General features: G+C 44.0%; 1 protein-coding gene across 1 annotated transcript in view; it reads right to left on the reverse strand.

Moving 5' to 3' along the window:
• Positions 1-9,760: 9,760 nt before the first annotated feature.
• The window catches only part of GLP2R (glucagon like peptide 2 receptor), a gene marked incomplete at both ends in the record, with an annotated part of 29,567 nt that continues 16,637 nt past the window's right edge, over positions 9,761-22,690 (reverse strand). Inside the window, 6 exons of the mRNA XM_080356513.1 lie at positions 9,761-10,099; positions 11,411-11,452; positions 14,980-15,118; positions 16,703-16,791; positions 19,414-19,483; positions 21,072-21,132. Coding sequence (XP_080212639.1) covers positions 9,761-10,099; positions 11,411-11,452; positions 14,980-15,118; positions 16,703-16,791; positions 19,414-19,483; positions 21,072-21,132 — 740 coding nt within the window. The remainder of the gene's footprint in view (positions 10,100-11,410; positions 11,453-14,979; positions 15,119-16,702; positions 16,792-19,413; positions 19,484-21,071; positions 21,133-22,690) is intronic.

Below are 22,690 nucleotides of genomic sequence, written 5' to 3' on the forward strand. Positions count from 1 at the left end.
GAGCGCTGTGCTTGATGGAGGAACGTGGGAGCCGAGTCAGGACACTCTTTGCACTGCGGACAGTGCTCAGGGATCTTTCCCGTCGGCTCACCTTGGCCACGCGAGTGCCTGAAAACGTGTTACAGTTGTATGCTTAAGAGTATAATTACCTGCCTGGTTGCTGTCGTGCTTCCATGTATTGAAGGGAGATGTGTAGTCAATGCCTTTTTTGTCATTTGTTGCTTTATGCTTTTCTTCCGTCTTTTGTTGAAACCAATTCATTTCTTACCTCTTAGTCTATGAAAACTAAAAATCTGTGTTAGGCCAAAGTCCATATAGTCCAGTATCCTGACACGGACAGTAACCAGTAAGCACCAATTTCTTTAAGATGTATTTAAGATGTAGGGTACAAGCTATTTAAGATGTCCACATCAGTGGACAAAGGAAGGGCTACAGATGTTGACACTTGCCTGTGTTGACAGCATCCAGCATCCCTACAGGAGGGACAACAGAAACCAAGTATTTGGTTGCTTCTGCAGAGGTGAAATATCTATATCCCTTCAGAGGACATTTCCTAGATGGCAAAAATGTGTATCAGAAGGCCAAAGAGCAATATGATACAAACTCTGTCAGAGTTGAGTGTTGCCGACTGTCAGGTCCTGCTTGTGGGAGGTAAATCACTTGTGGACTCGATGGATCTCTCCTGAGTTCATTTCAGTGGCTTCTTAAGTAGGTGCCACTACTTAAGGGGTTTCAACTTGATACTCAGGTGTCTCTTTAGGTTCTCTTTAGGCATCATGTAGGCCCGAACCAGAGCAGCTCAAGTACTGCTCTGGATATTGCCTGCAGTTTGATTTTATGTGTAAGAAGAGAGAAGTATTTTAATGAGGAGAGAGGAAGACAAAGTTTCTGTCCTTTTGCTCCCTCCAGTAAATATTGCCTTAACAGACCTGTCCTGGGAAGAGCTGAGTTTTGCAGTAGCTTCACTCCAATCTGTCTTGGGGAGAAGTGTTGCTGAATGCCGTTGCCTTTGGCTGTGGTTTGTGTTTTATTTTCTCTCTGATCTGAACTCTACGTAGCAGAAGAGCCAGGAATTAGTGCCCATGAATAATGATCCTCATTATTGCCGTTTCTTCCTTTGTTTTCATTAACAGCTTCAGAGCGAGGTAGAGAAACCCCTGCTCAACTTCAGAGAGAACTTTAAGAAAGACATGAAGAAGTGTGACCACCATATCGCAGACTTACGGAAGCATCTGGCCAGCCGCTACGCAGCGGTCGAAAAGGTGGGAGCAGAGAACTAACTGCAGAGTTTATGAGATACTGCTTGTTTGGGTAGAAAAGCAGCTGCCTCATGAAAAGTTGCTGTTCTGCCACAAGGAACCACAGAGGTTTCTGCTGAGTGCTTTCTGCTGTTAGTTACCCTTTGCGGGGCCGCAGACATTATTTGCTGCTTAGCTGAAATTTGGGCAGCTGGTGGCTGTGGGCAGAGCTAACATGTTACTGCTGAACTGGCTTTTTGTCTCACCCCCCTTCCTGATTTGGGACAATAAGTGATTTGATGAAAATCAAATAATAATCGTTACTTGTGTGCATCTGGAAGTCACATCTATTGCCCTCTAAATTTAAAAGAAGCTTGCTTTAGAATAGCAGCAGGGTCAGGCCAAAGGCTCGCCTGGCTCTGTGTCCTCTCGTGCAATAGCAAAAAGCAGATGGCCAGGGATGGCAGCTCGAATGTAGCACAGCAAGTCACAAACCCTCTCCTGGTTCCTGTTGTCTGCACCTCAAAGCAAATATCCTCACCTGCAAAACCCAAACAGCAGCAGCCTGTAGTACCAGCGCTGGTTTAACATGAGCATCCAGTAGGTAGGTGAGGTTATGATCTCTTTTATCAGCAGCTGGCAGGAAATGGGATACCCGTGCCACAGCTGCCAGGGCATGGCAAATGGCACCGAGACCAGAGTGACAGGTCCCTGGATCCTTCTTCCAGCCTTTCTTGTAGATGGGTGTCACATTAGCCAACTCCCCGTGAAGTGGGAACTCCCCAGTTAGCCAGGATTGCTGATGGATAATGCAAAGTGGCTTAGTGATCACCTTGGCCAGCTCCCTCAGGACCCTTGGGTGTATCCCATGTGACCCCATAGACTTGTGATGGGATCCATGCAGGGCTTGCTCATGTCAGAGCTCACTTGCTGGTGACAGCTTTGCTGTTGGGGTCACCGCTTTCCAGCAGCCCATGAACCAACCCCACTGGTGCCCAGTGCCCTGAGCTCTGCAAGTGGGAGCCTTCTGTGCACAGGGACCCCCTGTCCCCGGGGCGACCGTGCCAGCACCCCCAGCCACCTCCAGCCCCAGGAACCCCGAGCGAGCGGAAACTACAGCTCTGCAAATACCAGAAAAAGTCAGAGAGCACAGGTCTGAAAAAACATGAAGAAATGTATTTATGGAGCAAAACACAAGAAAACACAGAAAAAAACCCGAACTACAACAAACTATATACAGCAAGAACCCCAAACTACAACAAACTATATACAGAAAAAACCCCAAATACAACAAACTATATACAGAAAAAACCTGAACGCCAACAAACGAAACACTATGAACACGCTAAAAAACAAACTGCAAAGCTGCCTCTCCAATAATCTATGCCACCCCACCAAGTCCATCTTCAACATCCTTTTCCAGATCTTTTCCAGCTAGCCGTCCACCTCCATAGGTTCTCCTAAATCTTGATCAATTTCCATGTCTTCATCCAGCTCTTCGTCTACCTCCATTTCCTCCACCCATTCATCCACTTCCATTTTGTCTTCATCCTTCCAGTCCGGGTCCATCTTCCGTCTTTTCCCTTTCATAATGCAGCGCCGTGCGCAGCGTGGTGTAACCTAAGGCAAAAGCCAAGCGGAATTGCATTAGCCCTGCCCTGGGCAGCCCAGCAGAGCTGTAGGATGGGGGTCTCAGCACCCCTGAGCCCTTTCACTGCCCATGGAGAGCTGTGGGGTGATGGGTCCCCTGGGCACGTCCCCAGCAGGAGCTGCCTGGAGTTTGGGCAGCTCCTGGGCCACCAGCACCCACGGGCCAGCACCTGTAGCTTGATGGTAGTTTCCTTGCTGCGCTTCGGCATCTCGCCTTGCAATAAATTCTTGCAGATCTGTGGGAACAGAGAGGGCAGGTGTGAGCAGCCATGTCCCTGCCCCATCGGGGGTCCCAGGCACAGAGCCCGGCCCCACGCTTCCCTCGGAGCCCAGTAGCTCCTTAGCCTGTGCTGTTGGTTTTTTTGGCTGTGTGCTGCTCCCCGGGCAGGGCTGGGCTGCCCTGGCTCCAGCCTGGAAAGGGGCAGAGGAGGCACGGGCTCAGGCTGCGGGCAGCAGCAGCTGCTCCCACCCAGCATCCCTCCGGCACGAGCCCGGGGTGCCCTGGGCTCCCCTGGGGACGTGTCCCCCAGGCAGGGATGCTGGATTTCAGCAGGGGACGAGCAGCCCAGAAGGGCTTCTCCCAGCCCGTGGCCTTGCAGGGGTGGGTGGAGAGGCTGAGCTGAGCTCCTGGTCCCCGAGCCCCCAGAGCGGGTTCCCCACAACATCCCCGTGCTGCCTGCTCCAGCCTGGCCGGGCAGTGGGGGTGCCCAAAGCTGTGGAGTGGGACCATACCTGGAGCAGTAGAGTTCTTGTGGAAAACACAGCAAGGGAAGAGTGGAGGGACGAAGGTGCTGGGTGTTGGTGAGAAGGGTTGGGTTGAGTAGCGGGAGCACTGGGAACGAGAGAGAAGGGCTGGACTGGGAGCAGGGCAAGCAGGAACAACTGGAGAAGGGGAGAGCACAAGGGCTGTGGTGCGTTCTGGACAGGGTCGCTGTGTTGTGGTCGTTGCCGGGCACCAGCGCTGCAGATGGAACACGGGCTGTGACATCACACCTGGGTTGCGTGGGCACGCTGGTGTGGGCTGCGCAGCAGGGATAGGGGTGACGCCCTCAATGGTGGTTATGGATGTACCAACCTGCCTTTTCACCAGTTTCAGAATGCCAACCACTTCTAGTTCCATGCTGCCTTGAGCGGTTCTTCCCAACCGTCCCGTCATGGCCGGCAGCCACCCTCACCCCTCAGAAAGGTTTTTCTTCACTTGGTTCCTGCGGTAGCTGAAGTTGACCTCAATGTTGATGGCCATCCATCCAGAGCCATCAGATCAGGCTCTGATCTCGCTCTGCCCCAGTACAGCACAGCCACTCTTCCATGTGGGCACGAATGGCAGCGCAAGGCGGAACCTGGCTAGAATCCAGGAAGACTCTCAAGCCCTGAGGGTGCCAGTGAATTCAAGTGGTGCCCAAGTCATCCCCTCCTCCCTTCTAGCATTGGGAAGAAAGGGGACAGCCAGAAATGTAGAATGCATCTTAACTGTGGGCTTGGTGGCTGGTGCCATCCTGAAGGATGTTGGCTTTTCTGCCAGTGGGACAGTGGTGATGAGTACCCGAACTCTCCGTCTGCTTCCCATTTCTTCTTCCGCTTCCACTTGCTCATCCACTTCCATGTATTCTTCATCTTTCCAATCTATGTCCATGTTCCGTCTCTTCCCATTAAGAAGGCAGCGCCGTGCGCAGTGTGGTGTAACCTGAGGCAAAGGCCAAGCAGAAATTGCATTGGTTTCCACCTCTGGCTCCTCTTGTTTGTAGCTGCACAGTGATTGTGACCCCGGGTCCTCTTTCTCTGTACACGGTCACCTTTGATCCAGTGTGATGAGTTGTGTGGGTGTCAGACTGCTGAGTTGGTTAAAACTGGTGTATCTCCTGTCCTGTGCCCAAGTTTCTGTTATCTAGTTCACCCAAGGATGCACCAAGGATGCACCCAAGGATTATTATCTTTGCAAGGCGTCAGTGAAGTCCTGTTTCTCGTACAATAAATTACACAGAGCTACGCAAGGTATTTAAGATGTAGGCCCACTAAGGAGAACATAATGCCAACTGACTATTTCTTTCTTAATAATCCATAGCACTTCTTTATTTATGTTGCTTTTTCTCCTGACACTCTGCAATTCCTTGCCTCAGAGTTAATAGGAACTTTAGCCAACGACTATAAGAAAACAGTGTTTTGAATATGCTGCATAGAAACGGTTCTGCAATGCTTATAGATGCTGTTATCTAAAGCAGCAACATTGAAATCTGGCGAAGGATCTGTATCTTCTCAAATCTTAAAACAAGCATAACCTCGAGGGGCAGGGTGAGCTCTGGTGACAGTGACAGAGCCCAGGGAACGGCAGAAGATGTGCCAGGGAGGGTCAGTGGGACATGAGGAAAAGGTTCTTCACCCAGAGGGGCTGGACACTGAACAGGCTCCCCAGGGAGGGGTCATGGCCCCAACCTGACAGTGTTCAAGAAGAGACACTGTGAGGAAAGGACCCATGTGGAATAGGGTAGGGAAAGGGAAAGGGAAGAGGAAAGGGAAAGGGAAAGGGAAAGGGAAAGGGAAAGGGAAAAGAAGAGGAAGAGGAAAAGGAAATGGAGAAAAAGGAAAAGAAGAGAAAAAGAGAGAAAGAGAAAAAGAGAAAAAGAAAGGAGAAGGAAAAGGAAAAGGAGAAGGAAAAGGAAAAGGAGAAGGAAAAGGAGAAGGAAAAGGAGAAGGAGAAGGAGAAGGAAAAGGTAAAGGAGAAGGAAAAGGAAAAGGAGAAGGAAAAGGAGAAGGAAAAGGAGAAGGAGAAGGAGAAGGAAAAGGAAAAGGGAAAAATAAAAATAAAAGTAAAAATAAAAATAAAAATAAGAAGGAAAAAAAGAAAAATAAAACAGAAGAAAAATGCTTGTTAATTTAATTGTTGTTTGCAGTGGAACAAACCAGAACATTTAGCACCGCAGTGTCTCCCAGACATCCAACACTCCCAAACTTGTTTTTTCATAGGACTCAATGCGGTGGCGCGTATGTGACTTCACCTCTATCGATGACCTCAGGAGTGAGCACTTCAAACATGACAGAACTTTCTTAATATACCAGATTTATTCCATATTAAAAAAGTACAAACCAGTATTGATTCCAAGACATAACTGACAGGGAGCTCTCCCGACCGCAGTGTTTGAGTCCTTGAGGCACAGATCCTGCTATGCAGAAGCAATATATTTAAACAAAGAATGTAAGTACATATTTATAATTAGCATATACTTGACATCTCCAGCCATAGAAGGAGCCAATGTGTCTGGAAGGTTGTGCTTTATGTGTAGTAAAACATAAAAATTTATAGCATGTCCCACAGCAGATTATTACGTTTGCATAAACTTCATTTTTACAAATCAGGGCAGTTATCCCGCTGTATCTAATGGGAAAGCTCTGTTGAACCACACGAGCTCTTTTCAGCTTGAAATTTAATTTGTTGTCATACAAGTTTTGGCAGAAAGCAAAATCCCTGGCAAAGACAGCTCCAAATCCATTGCAGTCAGGTTTTAGTGCGGGTTTCCTGTGATGTCCTGGGCATGAATATCCCACCTTGTTCTACTTAATGGACTGAGAGAGCAGAGAACAAACGCGCCAGGACCAGGGCCACGGGCTCTGCTCGGGGGGGAAGAAGCTTTAGCTCACTCCCGTCTTTCTCATAGTGAAAGGCAGTGGAAACCTGGGGAATAAAGATGACCATTTGATTGATAAAGAGAACAATCCTGTTACTAAGTCTACACATAAAACCCTGGGCTAACATTAAAGCTTTTTTTGTCTGATGGTTAATCTATGTGCAAATTGGATAAGTAATGCACACCAAATATCACTTGCACACAAACACCAATTCAGGTCTATCTGTCTCCTCCACCTCTTGCTTCATCAAAGGAAGATGACATTTCTTGTCCTCTCTCCCAACTGGTTCTCTCTCCAGTCTGTGCATCTGTAGGAACCCCAGCAAGTCATCTGGCTTCTGTCTTGCATCCCAGGGACCTGTCACAGCTTTTCTCATCAGGTTTTCTGGCTGCAGGTGCAGAAGGAAAAACCTGAAGGATTCTGCTCTGCAGACACCTATGAGGACAGTCAGCTCTTTTTGCTCACTCTTTTCACAACTGTTTTCACTGACTCTCCTAACATGTTTGAATCACAGAATCCCAGAATCCCGAAATGTCAGGGGTTGGAAGGGACCTAGAAAGCTCATCCAGTGCAATCCCCCCATGGAGCAGGAACACCCAGATGAGGTTACACAGGAAGGTGTCCAGGCGGGTTGGAATGTCTGCACAGAAGGAGAATCCACAACCCCCCTGGGCAGCCTGGGCCAGGCTCTGCCACCCTCACCATAAAGAAGTTTCTTCTCATATTTAAGTGGAACCTTTTGTGTTCCAGTTTGAACCCATTACCCCTTGTCCTATCACTGGTTGTCACCAAGAAGAGCCTGGCTCCATCCTCCTGACACTCACCCTTTAGATATCTGCGAACATTAATGAGGTCACCCCTCAGAATTCTGGAGTCCGCTGCTGTCTTTTAGACTGCTTTATATTTTATTTAGAGCTGAGAATCTTTTAATATTTCTGTGGAGATACATGGTGTGTGGCCACCCAGATTGAAGAGCTTCTGTTCTTTACTGAGGTAATAAATACCACGATATTTTTATGATGAAACTTGAGGATTTATCTACTTGCAAACATGCTTTCTGAAATGATCCATGTAATGATTGTTTTCATCAGGATTCCAGGGTCTGCTTATATAAAAAAGAGTTGATTTTTATAAAGAGGCAAAAAGATCATATATATAATACAGAGGTGGAAATGCACCCAGCGGGGAGCTGCTGATGAGCACAGAAAACTGGTTTCTTGACCACCTGAAATACTTTAAAATGCAATTGAGAAGTAAACTGGTGCGATACAGTAAAATGTTACAATTTTCACATTTTTAGCAACCAAGCAAAATGCACTGTAAACCCCTTCAAGCTGTGTAATGTCTTAAACAACAGCTCTCAAAGAAATCAGTCTTTTTGAACTTGGAGAAGACATGGTCAACAGATGTGTGGTGTCTGGTGCTTGTAATGGGTGGTGGAGAATCCACTGCAGCAAAACGCTGTGTAAGCAGAGTGCACATTCTGCTAAAAAGCCTCTTAAACCTGCAGATATATTTTAAAACGGCTTAAATACTGACATTTTAATTATATTTTATGCAAATATACAACCTTGCATTGATTCAATAGGTCGAGTCCTTAACACTGATAGGACTGTAAAAGAAATGCTTTTTTTGAAAAGCACGTGAAAGCTCAACTGTGTTGTTGACCCCGTGCTACCCAATGAATGTATCTGTTCTTTGCAAGGAAACAGCCCATCATAACTAGTGAAGATTACACGTCTAAAAATTTGTAGATTGATAAGCAATTTTTAAACGCATTGGTAAGTTACGTAAGCCGCACAGACTTAGTCTGCCCAAAGGACACACTGAAGATCCAGGCAGCTGATCTCCAAAAGTCCCATATGCAGTCGCAAGGACAAGGCCACACCAAGGGGAAAGCGAGAGGGCGAGCACGGCGCTGGAACTGGGTGCAGAGCAGACACGAGAGTGGAGCCTGTGAGCAGCCTGGAAACGACTGATCATACAGGGTCTTCTCAGAATCGCAGGCTGGCTGAGGTTGGACGTGGCCTCTGCAAGTCACCGCTTTGCACCCCGCTCCGGCAGGGCCACATCAAGCCGCTTGTCCAGGGTATGTTTTATTACATTTGCAGACATTTAGGTTAAAATAGAGTGCATGCCGGTAGCGTACAGGAAAATCATAACAAATGCTGCGTAAATCGCTGCAGGCTCAATAGTTACACATGCGCCTAGGGTATATGTTTACATTGTAGATGAATATTGCCCGCTAATCTTTCAGTTGCCTTTTTTCCTTTCAGCATGCCAATTGGCTCACGCTCACAAGTTTGGAAACTGCCTCATAGAATATTAACAAACTTAAGTGAATTTGTTAGGTCTCTGTCTGAGCTGTATGTTATAACTGAAATTTCATCATGGCTTTTGTTTAATGCTGGAAGAAGGATCTCGCAATACTCTTTCGGTGCTGCCACAATCCCATGTCATTATCCATTCCACCCCTGGGAAGAAGGTGGAAGCAGCACTTACACTGATTATCTTGTCGGTTTGGCAAACCTGCAGATGCATCAAAACGTGCGGCTTGTGTCAAAAAAAAATAGTGAAAACAAAAATCGCACCAAATAATTTAATATGGGCACTTTCAAAAGAAAATATTTTGGTCTTTCATTTCATGATGACATTTCCAGCACTAAACTTTAAGTGAAAATGTTCAAAAAATGCAAGTAAAAGTTTGTTTCTTCCCAAGCTTTTTTTTTTTTTCTTTTGTTTAATATGTATAAATCCCGTGTCTGGTTTGGCTTGAAACTGGGTTTGTTTTGAGATGGGGAACGGTTTCAGTCTGCGGAGAGAAAAGTCTTCTACACACTTAACTCTGTTTATGAAACACCCCCATGAAGGAGGAAAACAAACAACTTCTCTGTTATGTGAGCAGAATGGCAGTCGAGCATGGATGAAGCTGCTGGCACACAATGCGTGTGTCCAGAGTCCACTCACTTCCCGCGTACGTCCTGCTGCCCTGCGTACATCTCTTTCAGCATCAATTGTCTTCCAGATTGGTCAACTCAAAGCATGTTTTGATCCAGCAAATCTCTTGTACTCCAACCACGCAGGTGAAGAACATCCAGATCGACATGTTTTTCAGATTAAGAAAACTGGGATAATTGGGCTGTCAACCGCTCCCTCCTGGCATCGCACGTCCCAGAGATCCGTACAGCCTGGAGGTGAGAGCAGATCTTCCAAGATGCTCCGGCTGTCAGGAGGTCGAAAGCTGCTGCTTTCTAAATCTCGCTTTCTTCGAAGACTTCCTCGGTTGTCTCTCCAGTGGTGACTTCTCCCTCGCTGCTGTCCGACATGCTCGGCCGTGGGCGCGCCGGGGCAGCACAGCCTGGCTCTGGGCTGCGGTCTGTCCTGTGCTGCACCAGCACCTGCTGCAGCTGCACGCCCCAGGGCTCGCTGGCCTCCAGGCACAAGTGCTGCTTGCTGCTCGGGTGCTGCTTTTTCCGTTTCTGTGAACACTTCCTGAGGTATTTTATGTTTTCCCCAAGAAAGCACAGTTTGCAGCCGAAGGGATCTGCGAGCAGGAAGCGGGACCACTGCTTCTGGAGCTCTGCTTTCACCTGGGGGAGAAGAAAACAGCCTGTGCATGGTGATGACTTGTGAGCAGCCTGCAGTCCTCTGAGCAAATGCTAGCTGTAAAATGACAGGGACTGTGGCAGTGCTGAGCTTCCTGCCCCCTTGGGGTGCACTTCACACCTGGTGAGGTCCTTCTATGATAGAAACACGAAATGTTTGCTAAATCAGTCTTAAGAGTCCACCTTCTTCACTCTGACTCAGGGAAGCTTTTCCTGGCCCCTGGATCCCTGGTACACTGTGATCTAATGAACGTCTGTGGGACAGCTTTCTTATTTACAGCCTGATGAAGTGAGGAGGAGAGCCCAAGGGCTGTGGAAATGAGGATCACACAGCTTGGCTGGAGTGTTGTGCTTGGGTATCTGCTTTCTTTTGATAAACCTTTGTAGTTGGCAGCCTGCCTTAAATTCTCAGCACTGAGTGTCCCGCACTGATCGAGCCAGTTCTGCAGATGGACGGCAGACCCTGGGCCTGCACTGAGGATCAGGACGTGCCCTTGCTCCAATCGGCAAGGTCTATGGCCTGGACCAGGAGGTAGAATCACAGAATCCCAGAATGTCAGGGGTTGGAAGGGATCTGGAAAGCCCATGCAGTGCAATCCCCCCATGGAGCAGGAACACCCAGATGAGGTTACACAGGAAGGTATCCAGGCGGGTTGGAATGTCTGCACAGAAGGAGACTCCACAACCCCCTGGGCAGCCTGGGCCAGGCTCTGACACCCTCACCAGGAACAAGTTTCTTCTCAAATTTAAGTGGAACCTCCTCTGTTCCAGTTTGCACCCAGTACACATTGTCTTACCTCCTGACACCCCCCCTTTCCATATTGATCCCCATGAATGAGTCCCCCCTCAGTCTCCTCTTGTCCAGCTCCAGAGCCCCAGCTCCCTCAGCCTTTCCTCACACGGGAGATGCTCCACTCCCTCCAGCATCTTGGTGGCTGCGCTGGACTCTCTCCAGCAGTTCCCTGTCCTGCTGGAACTGAGGGGCCACAACTTGACACAATATTCCAGGTGTGGTCTCCCCAAGGCAGAGCAGAGGGGCAGGAGAACCTCTCTCAACCTCTTTAGAAGGCCAAAAGAGCAACTTTTAACTGCTGATAAGCCACTCAAGCTTCAGTGGAAATACTTTGTATTTGCATTCTAAACCTGTGAGAGATATTGCTTTTCTTATCATACAAAACGATTATACCAGTTGCAAAGAATGCATAGCGCTAGCTCTCGAATAAGTAGAGCTAGTGCATTCATCTTTCTTGGTGTCATTAATATACTTTACTAATCAACTGAAACCTTGTCTCTTACCTCTCCATTAGCAAAGCAATATAAAACTGCTACAAAAAAACCCTGTAAGAGAAAGACAGCAAGAAGGAAAAGTTAGCGTACAGGAAATACCTGAAGTTTTAGTTTAAAGATCACGTTAGTGTTAAAGTCATAAGTATAAACAATGCTGCTTCATTTTCAAAAAGGAAACTAGTAGCCTGTATTTATTCTTGAAGTACCCATTAACTTGTTTTCTTGTGGTGATTTAGCAAATGCAGGGTACCTTTGGTGCAGATGGTGAAGAACAAAGACTATACGACCCAGTTGGATTTTCCATGTTATCTTTATTTTGCTGATTAGTCCTAGTTTATTAACTGATTAGTGCTAGTTTAAGGCTCAGCTTCATTAAGTGCTATGGCTATTTTCAACTGCCATTTTTCCAGTGAAATGGAAATGTATTTTTTTAAGAAAACAAATCCTAGAGATGAAACTTGTTTTAAGCCAACCTCAAAATTACTCTTTCCATTTTCAGCCTCTCTGCCTGTTTTTGATCTCAGCTTACATACATGCATCCTAGCCTAACAGTCCAGCACAGCTACACAGATTTATTACCATTGCTCCAGGAAGCGCACTCCTTTTGCTACGTCTAAACATTTCCGTGGCACGAGTTGTGATGAAGAGAATAATTACTGTTGACTATCGGTCCTAAGGCAATGTTTAGATTAGAAGTAAAAAGGTGCCATAACCATATATATTACAGTTTTCACACTCATATTTTTTCCAGAAATGTTTCTATATTACTCAAACAAAAGCTTAAAACCAAATTCGCATACACAGAGCTTCAATATTTTTATTGTATCTAGCGTTAACCAATAGTATTTTGAGTCTACTGTTAATTTTCTAGCAATTCTGAAAGGTTTGGAGCTATTAATTTCTTAAGGATATATGCAATAAGTATGACAAAAGCCCCAGTTTATCTGCCACACCAACAGAAATGGGGACAGAAGAAATAGCAATCACAACTGTTTTTTCCATGTATTTTATTTCTATTATATTTCATGCTTCACCATGGCTATGGTAGAAAGAAGTTTTGATATGTCACTTATCAATGTAACTTTAAATAATCTTCTGCATCTGAAGTATTTTATGCAAATACTTAAAAAAATCACAAAATATTGTGGTCATTAGAGTTTATAATAAATGGTATTTAAGTATGGGAATAATTTTTAGAACAGTAGTTTTAGAAGACTTAGAAACCATGCAGAGAGGTTCTGATGAATAAATACAAATGTAATAGCCTAAAAAGCACATTTTTATGCAGAATTGGTTCTCCTCCCAGAGACAGTTCTCTGTTTTTGAGTGGAAAATATCTCTGCTGGGTGTGGGGTTTGTGTTCTACATTTGTCCCCACAGGCACCACAAGCAGAAACAAGTTCTGAGCTCCATGGTGCTGCTGAGCCTGGTGACACCCACTGCCCACCTCTGTGTCAAATATGAGTCTGTAAATCGCTTTGTGAACGGAGTTTGCTGATGCTGCAGGATCAGAGCATGCAGTGACGGGCAGGGCACTGTAAAATCATACCAGAAGGTGTAAACATTCAGTTGATGATGCACGTTTGGTGTTCATTTTATATCCTGATTTTTTTTAATGTTTCCTCATATTACTCTTGTTTTCAATGCATGGAACTCCATACTTAGACATCTTTCTCATATGCCATTCATTCTAAGGCATAAATTTTTAAAATTATCACAGTGTGAGGGAACAAGAAGAATCAAATTCAGAAGAAATATTTATTAGCAATAGATGCGTGTGTAAGCTTCACAATTGTTCTTCAGTTCTATTGACAATAGCAACATAATACATTAGTCGTGATAAAAAGCTTCCTGGGTTTTATCCTCCAGAAACCTGTATTTTTTCCTGTGGCTGACAGTTCGCATGCACCAGTGAACCCAGATGTTTGAATTGCTCCACTTTCTAATGTAAAGCACCAAATCTACAGCAGAACGCTTATTTAGAATTTAATACCATGCTCCTTGAAGATGTTTGAAATAAAACCTCCAGACGAGATCCCAGAGGTAATTGTTTTTCTTTAACAGAACAGTTTAACTGCTTTTTAAAACTACTGAGAAGATTTATAGAATAAACAGATGTAAGTGTATACAGTTTATGTGCTTTTTTGCTAATCTCTTCACAAATAACCCTGTAGCTAAAAAAGAGAATCTGCAATACACATTGTCTAAGATCTGTGGGTATTTTGAGAAGAAGTTTTGCTTCTAGAGCGTGCCATGGAGCTGAGCTCGTGCATGTTCCTCTAAAAGGAATGAACTGGTGTTTTCTAGCAGTGATGAGTAAGCGATCTTGTATATCAGATTCCTTTGTGCAAGCCAGTAAATAAAATTTTCACTTAAAACGATTCTGTGTTTCTTAAAATAACATCTAGTCACTGCAACCTCTCCAAGTAAGGATATGTCTAACTGAGGAGCATGGACCACATCAGCGGGTCCCCGTGGGGTGGTGGCCAAGGCCCCAAAGCACCCCTACCCAACCAACTGACCTAATCATTTACCCACAGATTCAGATTCTCTTGCATCCTCCTTCTTCTCAGTTCATTTTGCATGTTTGGTTGCTCACTTACGCCACGTCGTTTGGGCAGGAGGAAATGGTGCTGTGGGAGCCTTATTGGGAACAGATTAAATCACCTCCTAGCTGGGGCCTGTGTTGTCTCTGTTCACCAGAGGATTGTGCTAAACAGGGGTCTGGTGTGCAGAAGTGGACTTTTTTAGTGGTGTCTGTTCACTGAATTACACAGAATCCCAGAATGTCAGGGGTTGGAAGGGACCTGGAAAGCTCATCCAGTGCAATCCCCCCATGGAGCAGGAACACCCAGATGAGGTTACACAGGAAGGTGTCCAGGCGGGTTGGAATGTCTGCACAGAAGGAGACTCCACAACCCCCCTGGGCGCCTGGGCCAGTGCTCATGGTGTGTTTCTGTGTTTCACTTCTGCATGAAGTGCTTTGTTGAATTTATACTTAAACCCATGACAGAGGCAGAAGCCCCAACCTGAGGTCCTCAAAATGGCATCTGAGATGAGATCTTTGATATGGGAACTATGGAGGTCTGAAGTATACAGGCGCTTGAAGTATGTAGGTGTGCTTTTGGCATAAAAACTGTCTTTGAGTTTTTCCCTAGGCTTGCATGGAAGTACCTCTGTTACAACTGCCAAACAGCACACAGCTCAGGGGACTCATACAAGACGTGTCTTGGTCCAGGGGCATTAGTCTGGTAGATGTAACCAGAGTGTGTCCTCTCGGCTGGAACCACAGACAAAGCGATGTCTGTTTATCCTTCACATGCTTCTCCTCACAGTAAATGTTTTAACTCCGCTTGTTGTTCTCACGGTATTCAGATTTGCATCTCATTTCATCAAACTGCCCCAAATACAACATAGTCTACATTCCACCCCTTTTGGAAGAAGTCCTAAAAGGCAAGGACTGCTCCACAGACCCGCTGTGTCTGTGATGAACTGTGTATCTGTGGTATCTATAAGTGAGAAACATATTTACATGGCTCTGTGACCCCTAAAAACAGCACCTGCAAAACAGTACTTACATGAAATGAGCTCATTGTCAGCTGAATGAAAAGTCTTATATGTCTTGAAAGTCCTTCCACCTGTTCATCAGTGATGAAGGTAAATACGAATTCATGGATCCCCAATAATGGAATCAGCACAAGTGTAGATCTTGCCAATCTGAAAAAGAAAATGTTTGATTGTAGTATTTTTTTTGACATCCTTGGTGCAAGAATCAAAAATTCAGTTGCAAAGAAATTCCAGATATTACAAAGATATTCCAGAAATATTTCCTCAATATTCCGACTCTGGAATGGTATTAGTAATTCAGTGATTTTGAGGACAAATTCTCAGATACAAATTTTGGAGCACACTATCAGACAAGTCTGTGCTGGAGGGAATCTTGGCTTTGGGTTTAAGGTGAAGAGTCAGGGAGAAGAAATGGAACAGGAAGGCCACTGTCATCAACCCTGTGCTACTAGGTAACAGAAAAATATTTACGTAGCTAAATATAAGTGATCTGTTAATGGATTCCTAGACGTTCCTATCACTGTTGACAACTCTAGTAGCTGCATAGAAAGTTTTTGCTGTGCTGTTGGGAGTCATCTGCTTTTTAAAAACGCAATCAGAATAATTTTTATGGAAGATAATATTTTACAAGTCTGGGAACACGTTTGCATGAATAAAAGAAGAAATCTCAAAAGAAAGTGAGTTCTGAGGAAGACTTGGAACAGGAGGAATAGTTTGAATCTTTCAAAGTTTAGCAAAACTATAAGCAGTAGAAAGGAGAATACAATACAAAACATTAGCCAATGTTAAATTCAGGCACTGCTGTCTGTGACTATAATTGCAACAGTCATCCTGCAGCAATCTGGAGCATATAGCTGAGATCTTTCGGATCTTGGATGTTGAAGGAAAATGTAAATATGCTTCTTGTTAATAATTTAATAGGAATTTAGTAGTGGAATTTCTATCTCCCCTCCCCTTGCTCAGCCATCTTAGACAATAAAATAGTTCATCTTAATGGGGCAGGACTGTAGGAGCAGACAGGGATTCACAACGCTTTGATTTAAGATACTAAAAACTGGGATGTGGAAAGCAGTTAACAAATACTCAGGTTTCCATTGCTTTAAGTGCAATTTTCACTGCACCCTTTGCTCCTTGCAATCTTCCATTGATGTTCCCACAAAGTGTGAAGATGTTTATACAGAGGCCAACTCCAGGACTTCACATATGACATGACGGACCATTGAAATTCTGGCCTGCAAGAGCGCTGGCTATGGCTACTGTTCAAACTTGGGTTTGCAAGCAGACCAGGGACATTCTTAAGTCAACAGTGTCTGTGAAAAAACGTAGATCAGAAATGCTAATGCCACTTAGGAATGTCCCAGGAATCTTCTACAGCTCCTTTTCTTTTGAGGACATTTTGTCACACTTGGGGAAAAATATATCACAGCAGGGAAGGTGACAGGTGTACAGTGAGGATACCTGGGAACAGAGACCTTACTGCATTGCAAAGTCCTTGAGAAAACGTGCCCATAACACTGAGCACACAGAGCTGACCTGCCTTTGCCTCTCAGGTAAGAAAATGTTTGTGGAGCCTGTTTCCCCAGATGGTTTCCTATATCATACTCTAAATATATTACACCTGGCGATGATAGATAAATGTATAATTTACAGGGGTAAACCGGCAACTCTCTGCTGTTGTGAGAAAAACAAGCAAACAAAAAAAAGGATAGGACTTCTTTGTTATTTATTACTTACCTATATTTGTAGTCATGAAAGCTCATTTGCTGAGCTTTTAGCTTGGAAATCAGCATCCTGAGGATTTTTAGGAAGATGCCACAGTTAACCTTGAAACAAAATACATATGTATTACTTACAATGAATTTTATTATGCTACTCACATAGCTATTAAAGAAATGTAAAATTAAAATTAAATGCTTGTAAAACCCGTCTCTGAATAACTGGGGTGAACTGTGTTGGGTTTGGAACAGAAGCAGGTTATTATCACAGCTGCAGCAGAGAGCACGGAGCAGCAGGAACAGGCTCTGATGGACTCAGCTCTCTCCAAATGAGGCAGTTAACACAGTTTATATACCTTTAGGACATACAACAGTTTATATACCTTTAGGACATATGACTCTTCACCAAACCATAACCGGTAGGCAGGATGTGGTAAAAAAAGTGTTGATTGCAATCACAATAAAGAGGCTCTAGACAGCCAGACAAGGGAACCTCAAGGCATTCTTTTATGAACATTTAATTCCTTTATTAATTAAACTGTGCTGACGTGGCCAAGACCAATCTGCAAATATTTCTTTTCTAATAAGACCTGCAAATGCCTCTGAGGCATTAACTATTTCACTTTCACAAGCCAAAAGCCCTATGCAAAAAAGTTACTCGTGTTGCGACGCTTAGAAAATGAGCATTGCTTATTGGGCCTGATTTATGTATAGGTTATAATTTATGATCTTCCAGTACAAAATTACATTTTAATTTTAACACACAACCTTGCTTCCTCATTTTGGGCATGGACAATCATTCAAAACTACTTTTCTTGTCTATTTCTGACCTCTAGGTATTACTGCTGGAACCCCAGTTCTTGTTCTTGGCTGGTACCAAGGTGCTGTCAGTCACATCCTCCGCTACCCCGGGGCAGGGTGACTTCACTTTCTTAATGCTCTCTTTTGGCTTTTCCCTCCTCTCACCTCTCAGGACTTGTTGTTTTCTTTTCTCTTTTGTTTTTCTTGTGTCCACTGCATTTTTTTTTGTGCTTTTGGGTAGACAGTCCTCCATTGTCCTATTTATCTATTGTTTTTATGGCTACTAGCTGTGTTTCACTTTCAGAGCTCAGTCCCAGCTATGCTCACTTTCTCTCACACACGGTTCCCTCCAACTCAGCAGCAGCAAAACCAAGCCCATTATCTCTTCTTTAAACCTTTAATTGCCACGACTTTACTTCAGTGTGGCAGAAATCAATACCATCCTTTCCAGCTGATGCCTTGAATGCATTAATTCCTCAATATTACACATTGAGCAGTCCTTCTTTTACTCCCCATAGACATCTCTTCTCTACAACATTTGTCTTCGGTCTAGCTAAGCAAATCACTTATTCTTCTAATCCTTTTATGCCTTGCTGACTGTGTGGGAACAGAGAGTATCCTGGACACAATCCATAGTCCCATCTATCAAAATTCTGTGTTCATAATCATGTCCTCATGAGCTGTTTTGATCACGTTATTTCCATCTCTTCATTATTACCACATTTCAGGCGTACATGTTTTCACATTTGTTTAAGAAAAAATTCCTGACTCAATAATTTCATACTATGCTTCATTTATTTTCATTAGGTGAATGCTTTCTCTCCTCGACCATCAGTACTTCTATTGCCACTTCTCTGCATCCTTGTTATCATGAGATCTTCCTCTATAGAGAATTTGGAGCTTTCTAGTGGTGCTCACCACATGGTAGCACTCTCCTAAGTAGGCTGCTCACTGAGTAAATGAGGGTATGTGCTGGTTTGACTGAAAATGGGTTAATTTTCTTCATGCGGTTAGAAACCTTTCTTTTCCATAGCTCGCACGCTCATTATTTGGACTTAGTTTAAGAACAAGCAGATAACACCCCAGCAAAGAGTTAATGTGTTTAATTGCTCTGGTCTGAGAGCCAAGGACACCCTGAGCTCTGCCCACAGGGGTGAGGCAGCGAGGAAGGGGGAGGGATGGACAGAGCTGGACTGACACCCAGACTGGTCAGTAAGAGTGTTCCAGCCCATTAGCATCATGCTCCAGATATAAGGAGAGTCAGGAGATTCCGGGGGCCTCTCTGGCTCCTTCGGGTGTTCTCGTTCTTGCTCTGGGGCGCAGCCGGGGGAGTTTGGTTCAGGGTATTTTGTTTGACCTTTTGCCATTTTGCAGAGGCGTGTGGCCTTTCTGCCTTTTTTTCCTCTCTTTTCTCTCTCTGGGATCAGCATTGGGACCAGGTGCTGTTTTCCTGGCACTGGCTGCTCAGCGTGTTCATGAGGAATTGCCTTGAGTATCTTTTATTTCTATTTTATACATATATTTACTAGTAGTGTATTAGTAGTTTGTTATTTTATTAAACTGTGTTTATCCCAATCCAATTCTCTCTCCCCTATTGCGGGGGTTGGGGAGGAGGTGAGTGAGCAACTATCGCGGTTGTATTGCCAGCTCAGGTTAACCCATGACAGCGTAAATATGTAAGAAGTAAAAAATATGAAAAGCAAAAGGCTCCATCTTTGATATAGATAGAGCTGTGCAGAATTCACTGCGCAGATAAACGGTGGTGTTTTGAGAGGCTGACACTGAAGTTTCTGTACAATAAGAAACCTCATTAACAATTTTGTCTGGCTCATCTTTTCTAACCCAAGAATTGGATTGTACTTGAAGAAAGGATCACAAAAAACAGTTACACTTCTGTACAATATTAGGAACAGAGAAAATAGTTCTTACTACAATGGAAAACAACATTGGTCCTCGGATGATCCACCAGATTCCCATGTGTTCATTTGTTCCCCAGCACCTGAAGATAATTTAAAGTATAATTACATTATTTTCATTTAAAAAATTAGAAAGCTCACATAGCCTATGTATATATTTCAAAAGGAAGTTGACACAGTTCAATTCTTTCAGGTGCCACTCAGGAGAAACAGAATAAAAGTAGGAAGAGTCTCACCAGCAACTGTAGCTGTATTTATTCTGAATATCTTTCCACCAGAATGTTGAGAGAGGTTTTTCTGGACTGTAAACTTCAGAACTATCTGGCAAACTCAGTCTTTGGATACACACAAAAACTGCACATGGCACCAAACCTTCATAATGGAATATACCCTGCACAATTTAATCTATCCAAAACTGGAAATGGGTAAACTATGAATTGTGACTATGTTTCTTGACCTGCTAAAAAGTATGCATACTATTTCCTTGAAGTTGTCTTCCTTTTCTCCTGCTCTAACCTCCTAATTTGTCCTACGCACATGTTCCTTCTTGCTGACTAGCCTGAAACTCTGTAGGACCATGCCTTGTCATTTATGGTCTCCATAACATCAAACTCTTGAGGAGTCGCTGAGGGAACTGGGGTTGTTCAGCATCAAGAAAAGGAGGTTGAGGGGAGACATCGCTCTCTACAACTACCTGAAAGGATGTTGGAGCGAGGGGGGGTGTTCTCTTCTCTCAAGTAACAAGCAATAGGAAGAGAGAAAGCAGCCTCAAGTTGTGCCAGGGGAGGTTTAGATATTGGATATTAGGAAAAACATATTCAAATGATTGTCAGGCATTGGAAGAGGAATGGTGGTAGAAGTGATTGAGTCACCATCCCTGATGAGGTTCTTAAGGACATGGTTTAGTGGTGGACTTGCAAGTGTTGGGTTTGTGGTTGGACTTGATGATTTTAAAGGTCTTTTTCAACCAAAACGACTGTATGATTCCATGATTCTGTAATTGTGATTCAGTTCCTGATGTTGTTGCTTAATAAGTGTATTGCTGTTCCAAACAAAACTCTCTAGGAACCATGAATAAAAAAGGGGAACAAAACAAACCCCAAAGTCTATGTGATGTCATTAATGGCATTGTTGAAGACAAGAAGACTGGAAAAGTGATGCTTCCTAATGAGAGTTACGCTTACTGATTCATTCTCTGAATACTGAACACATTTATTTAATATCAGCTTTCAGTGAATATCAATTTTTGTAATTATTTTCCATAACTTTTTTTTTTCAAAATGGCAGTGCATACTAATTCAACTCAAAGTGTCCAAGGAAAGTACCCACCTCCTTTTCTTACTAACAAGATGCTCTCCATGAAGATGTTTGTGCTGAAAATTTGCCACATGTAAGTGGATGAACATTGAATGCAATAGCTTTCATTTCAGTAACAGTGAATGTTCATTCTACTTCTTGATTTATGCATAAGTAAATCTCAGAATTCCTACAAGTAGTTTAATGTAAAAGTACCAAAAGCAACTGAGAAAATCTAACAAGTATTAATAGGTGCTGTGTAATCATAATGTAATCCAGTGGTCAATACTCGTGTCAATTACAGTCAAGAGCTTCCAGAAATATTAAGCAAACAGAAAGCCAGTATTCTAAGGCACATTTTATCTAGTAACTTACCCTGTGTTCTCCAGTTTTGATCTGCTTATTCCCCAAGGGCCCACAAACAGGATAGGAACAACTGAAAATAAAAGGAGTCAATTATAGCCAGACTTGCAGAATGGTTCACACAGGTTCAACCTGTTGTGGTTTCACCCCAGCCAGCAACTAAGAACCACACAGCTGCTCTCACTCCCCGCCAGAGGGATGGGGAAGAGAATCATAAGAGTGAAAGTGAGAAAGAAAGTGAGTGCCCTCATGGACTGAGATAACGGTAGTCTAATAGGTAAAGCAAAAGCCACACATGCAAGCAAAGCAAGACAAGGAATTCATTCATAGCTTTCCATCAGCAGGCAGGTGCTCAGCCATCCTGAGGAAAGCTGGGCCCCATCACATGGAACAGTTACTTGGGAAGAAAAATGCTGTAATTCCTAACACCCCAACTTCTTCCTCCAGCTTATATACTGACCATGATGTCATATGGTATGGAATACTCCTTTGGTCAGTTGGGGTCTGCTGTCCTGGCTGCGTCTCCTCCCAGCTCCCTGTTCACCCCCAGCCCACTCGCTGGCAAGGCGATACGAGGAGCTGAGAGGGTCTTGGTTCTATGTAAGTGCCTCTCAACAATAACTAAAACATCTCTGTACTGTCAACACTGTTTCCAGCACAAATCCAAAACATAGTCCTGTACTAGGTGATATGAAGAAAACTAACTCTATCCCGACCAAAACCAGCACAATACGTTACATTAGTCCGTGATGCAAAGACATGCTTTTCAGTCTTCTACTTAGAATTGTATGAAAATCAATCTGATTCTGGGTTTCCTCATTTGTAGTTCAAGTACAAAATGACATTTCATTGTATAGTTGAATCTTTCATTTTCAGATTGATATATACATATAGATACCTATACACTACTGGCCTGTCCAAATCTTCTAGATTCCGGACCTTGAGAATGCAAAATAATTGACATTTGAGGCTTCACAGAATAGCTAAGGAGTCAGTTGTTAAAATCTTTATTCGTTGAATCTTAATGAGTTTTCAGTGGAGGCAAGAAACTCTGTCTAGTTAATTAAAACAACTGGCAAGGGCTTGTTTTCCTGTCCTTGCTGGACCTCTTAGAGATAATCCAGATCCCCATTCTCCTATATTGACCCTTCCTGGAGACCATAGACTGCAGACTGAAAAAAAGAATCTGAAATAAAGGATTACTGCACTATTCCAGTGGTCTACTAATGTGTGGGAACAAGCTTCAATCACAAGCACAAAGCATATAAGCTACAAAAGGAAAGCGTTCAACTGGATTCCCAGTGCAATAACACACAAGAGATTTCCTGGTAGATATGGCAGAAAGCAAAGGAGATGTGGGTCACTGGAGCCAGAACAGGATCTATTCCGTGTTCTGGGATACTAACTCAGGAGAGCAGGAGTGCGGCAATACAGGGAAAGTGCTGAAGGGAAATACTCTCAGAGATAATAGACCTCTGATTGGGTAAAATGGGGAAAGAGATAGAAAGGGTCTCACTCAGGTGGGAGATGGCATTGGTGCAACAAGAGGGTCTAAGAGAACAATGGACCACTTGGGAAGAGAAGGAATATGAGGTTGTCCCATGGCGGACAGATGGGGGAAAGATGACCCC

Source organism: Nesoenas mayeri, assembly GCF_963082525.1.
Source record: "Nesoenas mayeri genome assembly, chromosome: 19".
Classification (NCBI taxonomy): Eukaryota; Metazoa; Chordata; class Aves; order Columbiformes; family Columbidae; genus Nesoenas; species Nesoenas mayeri.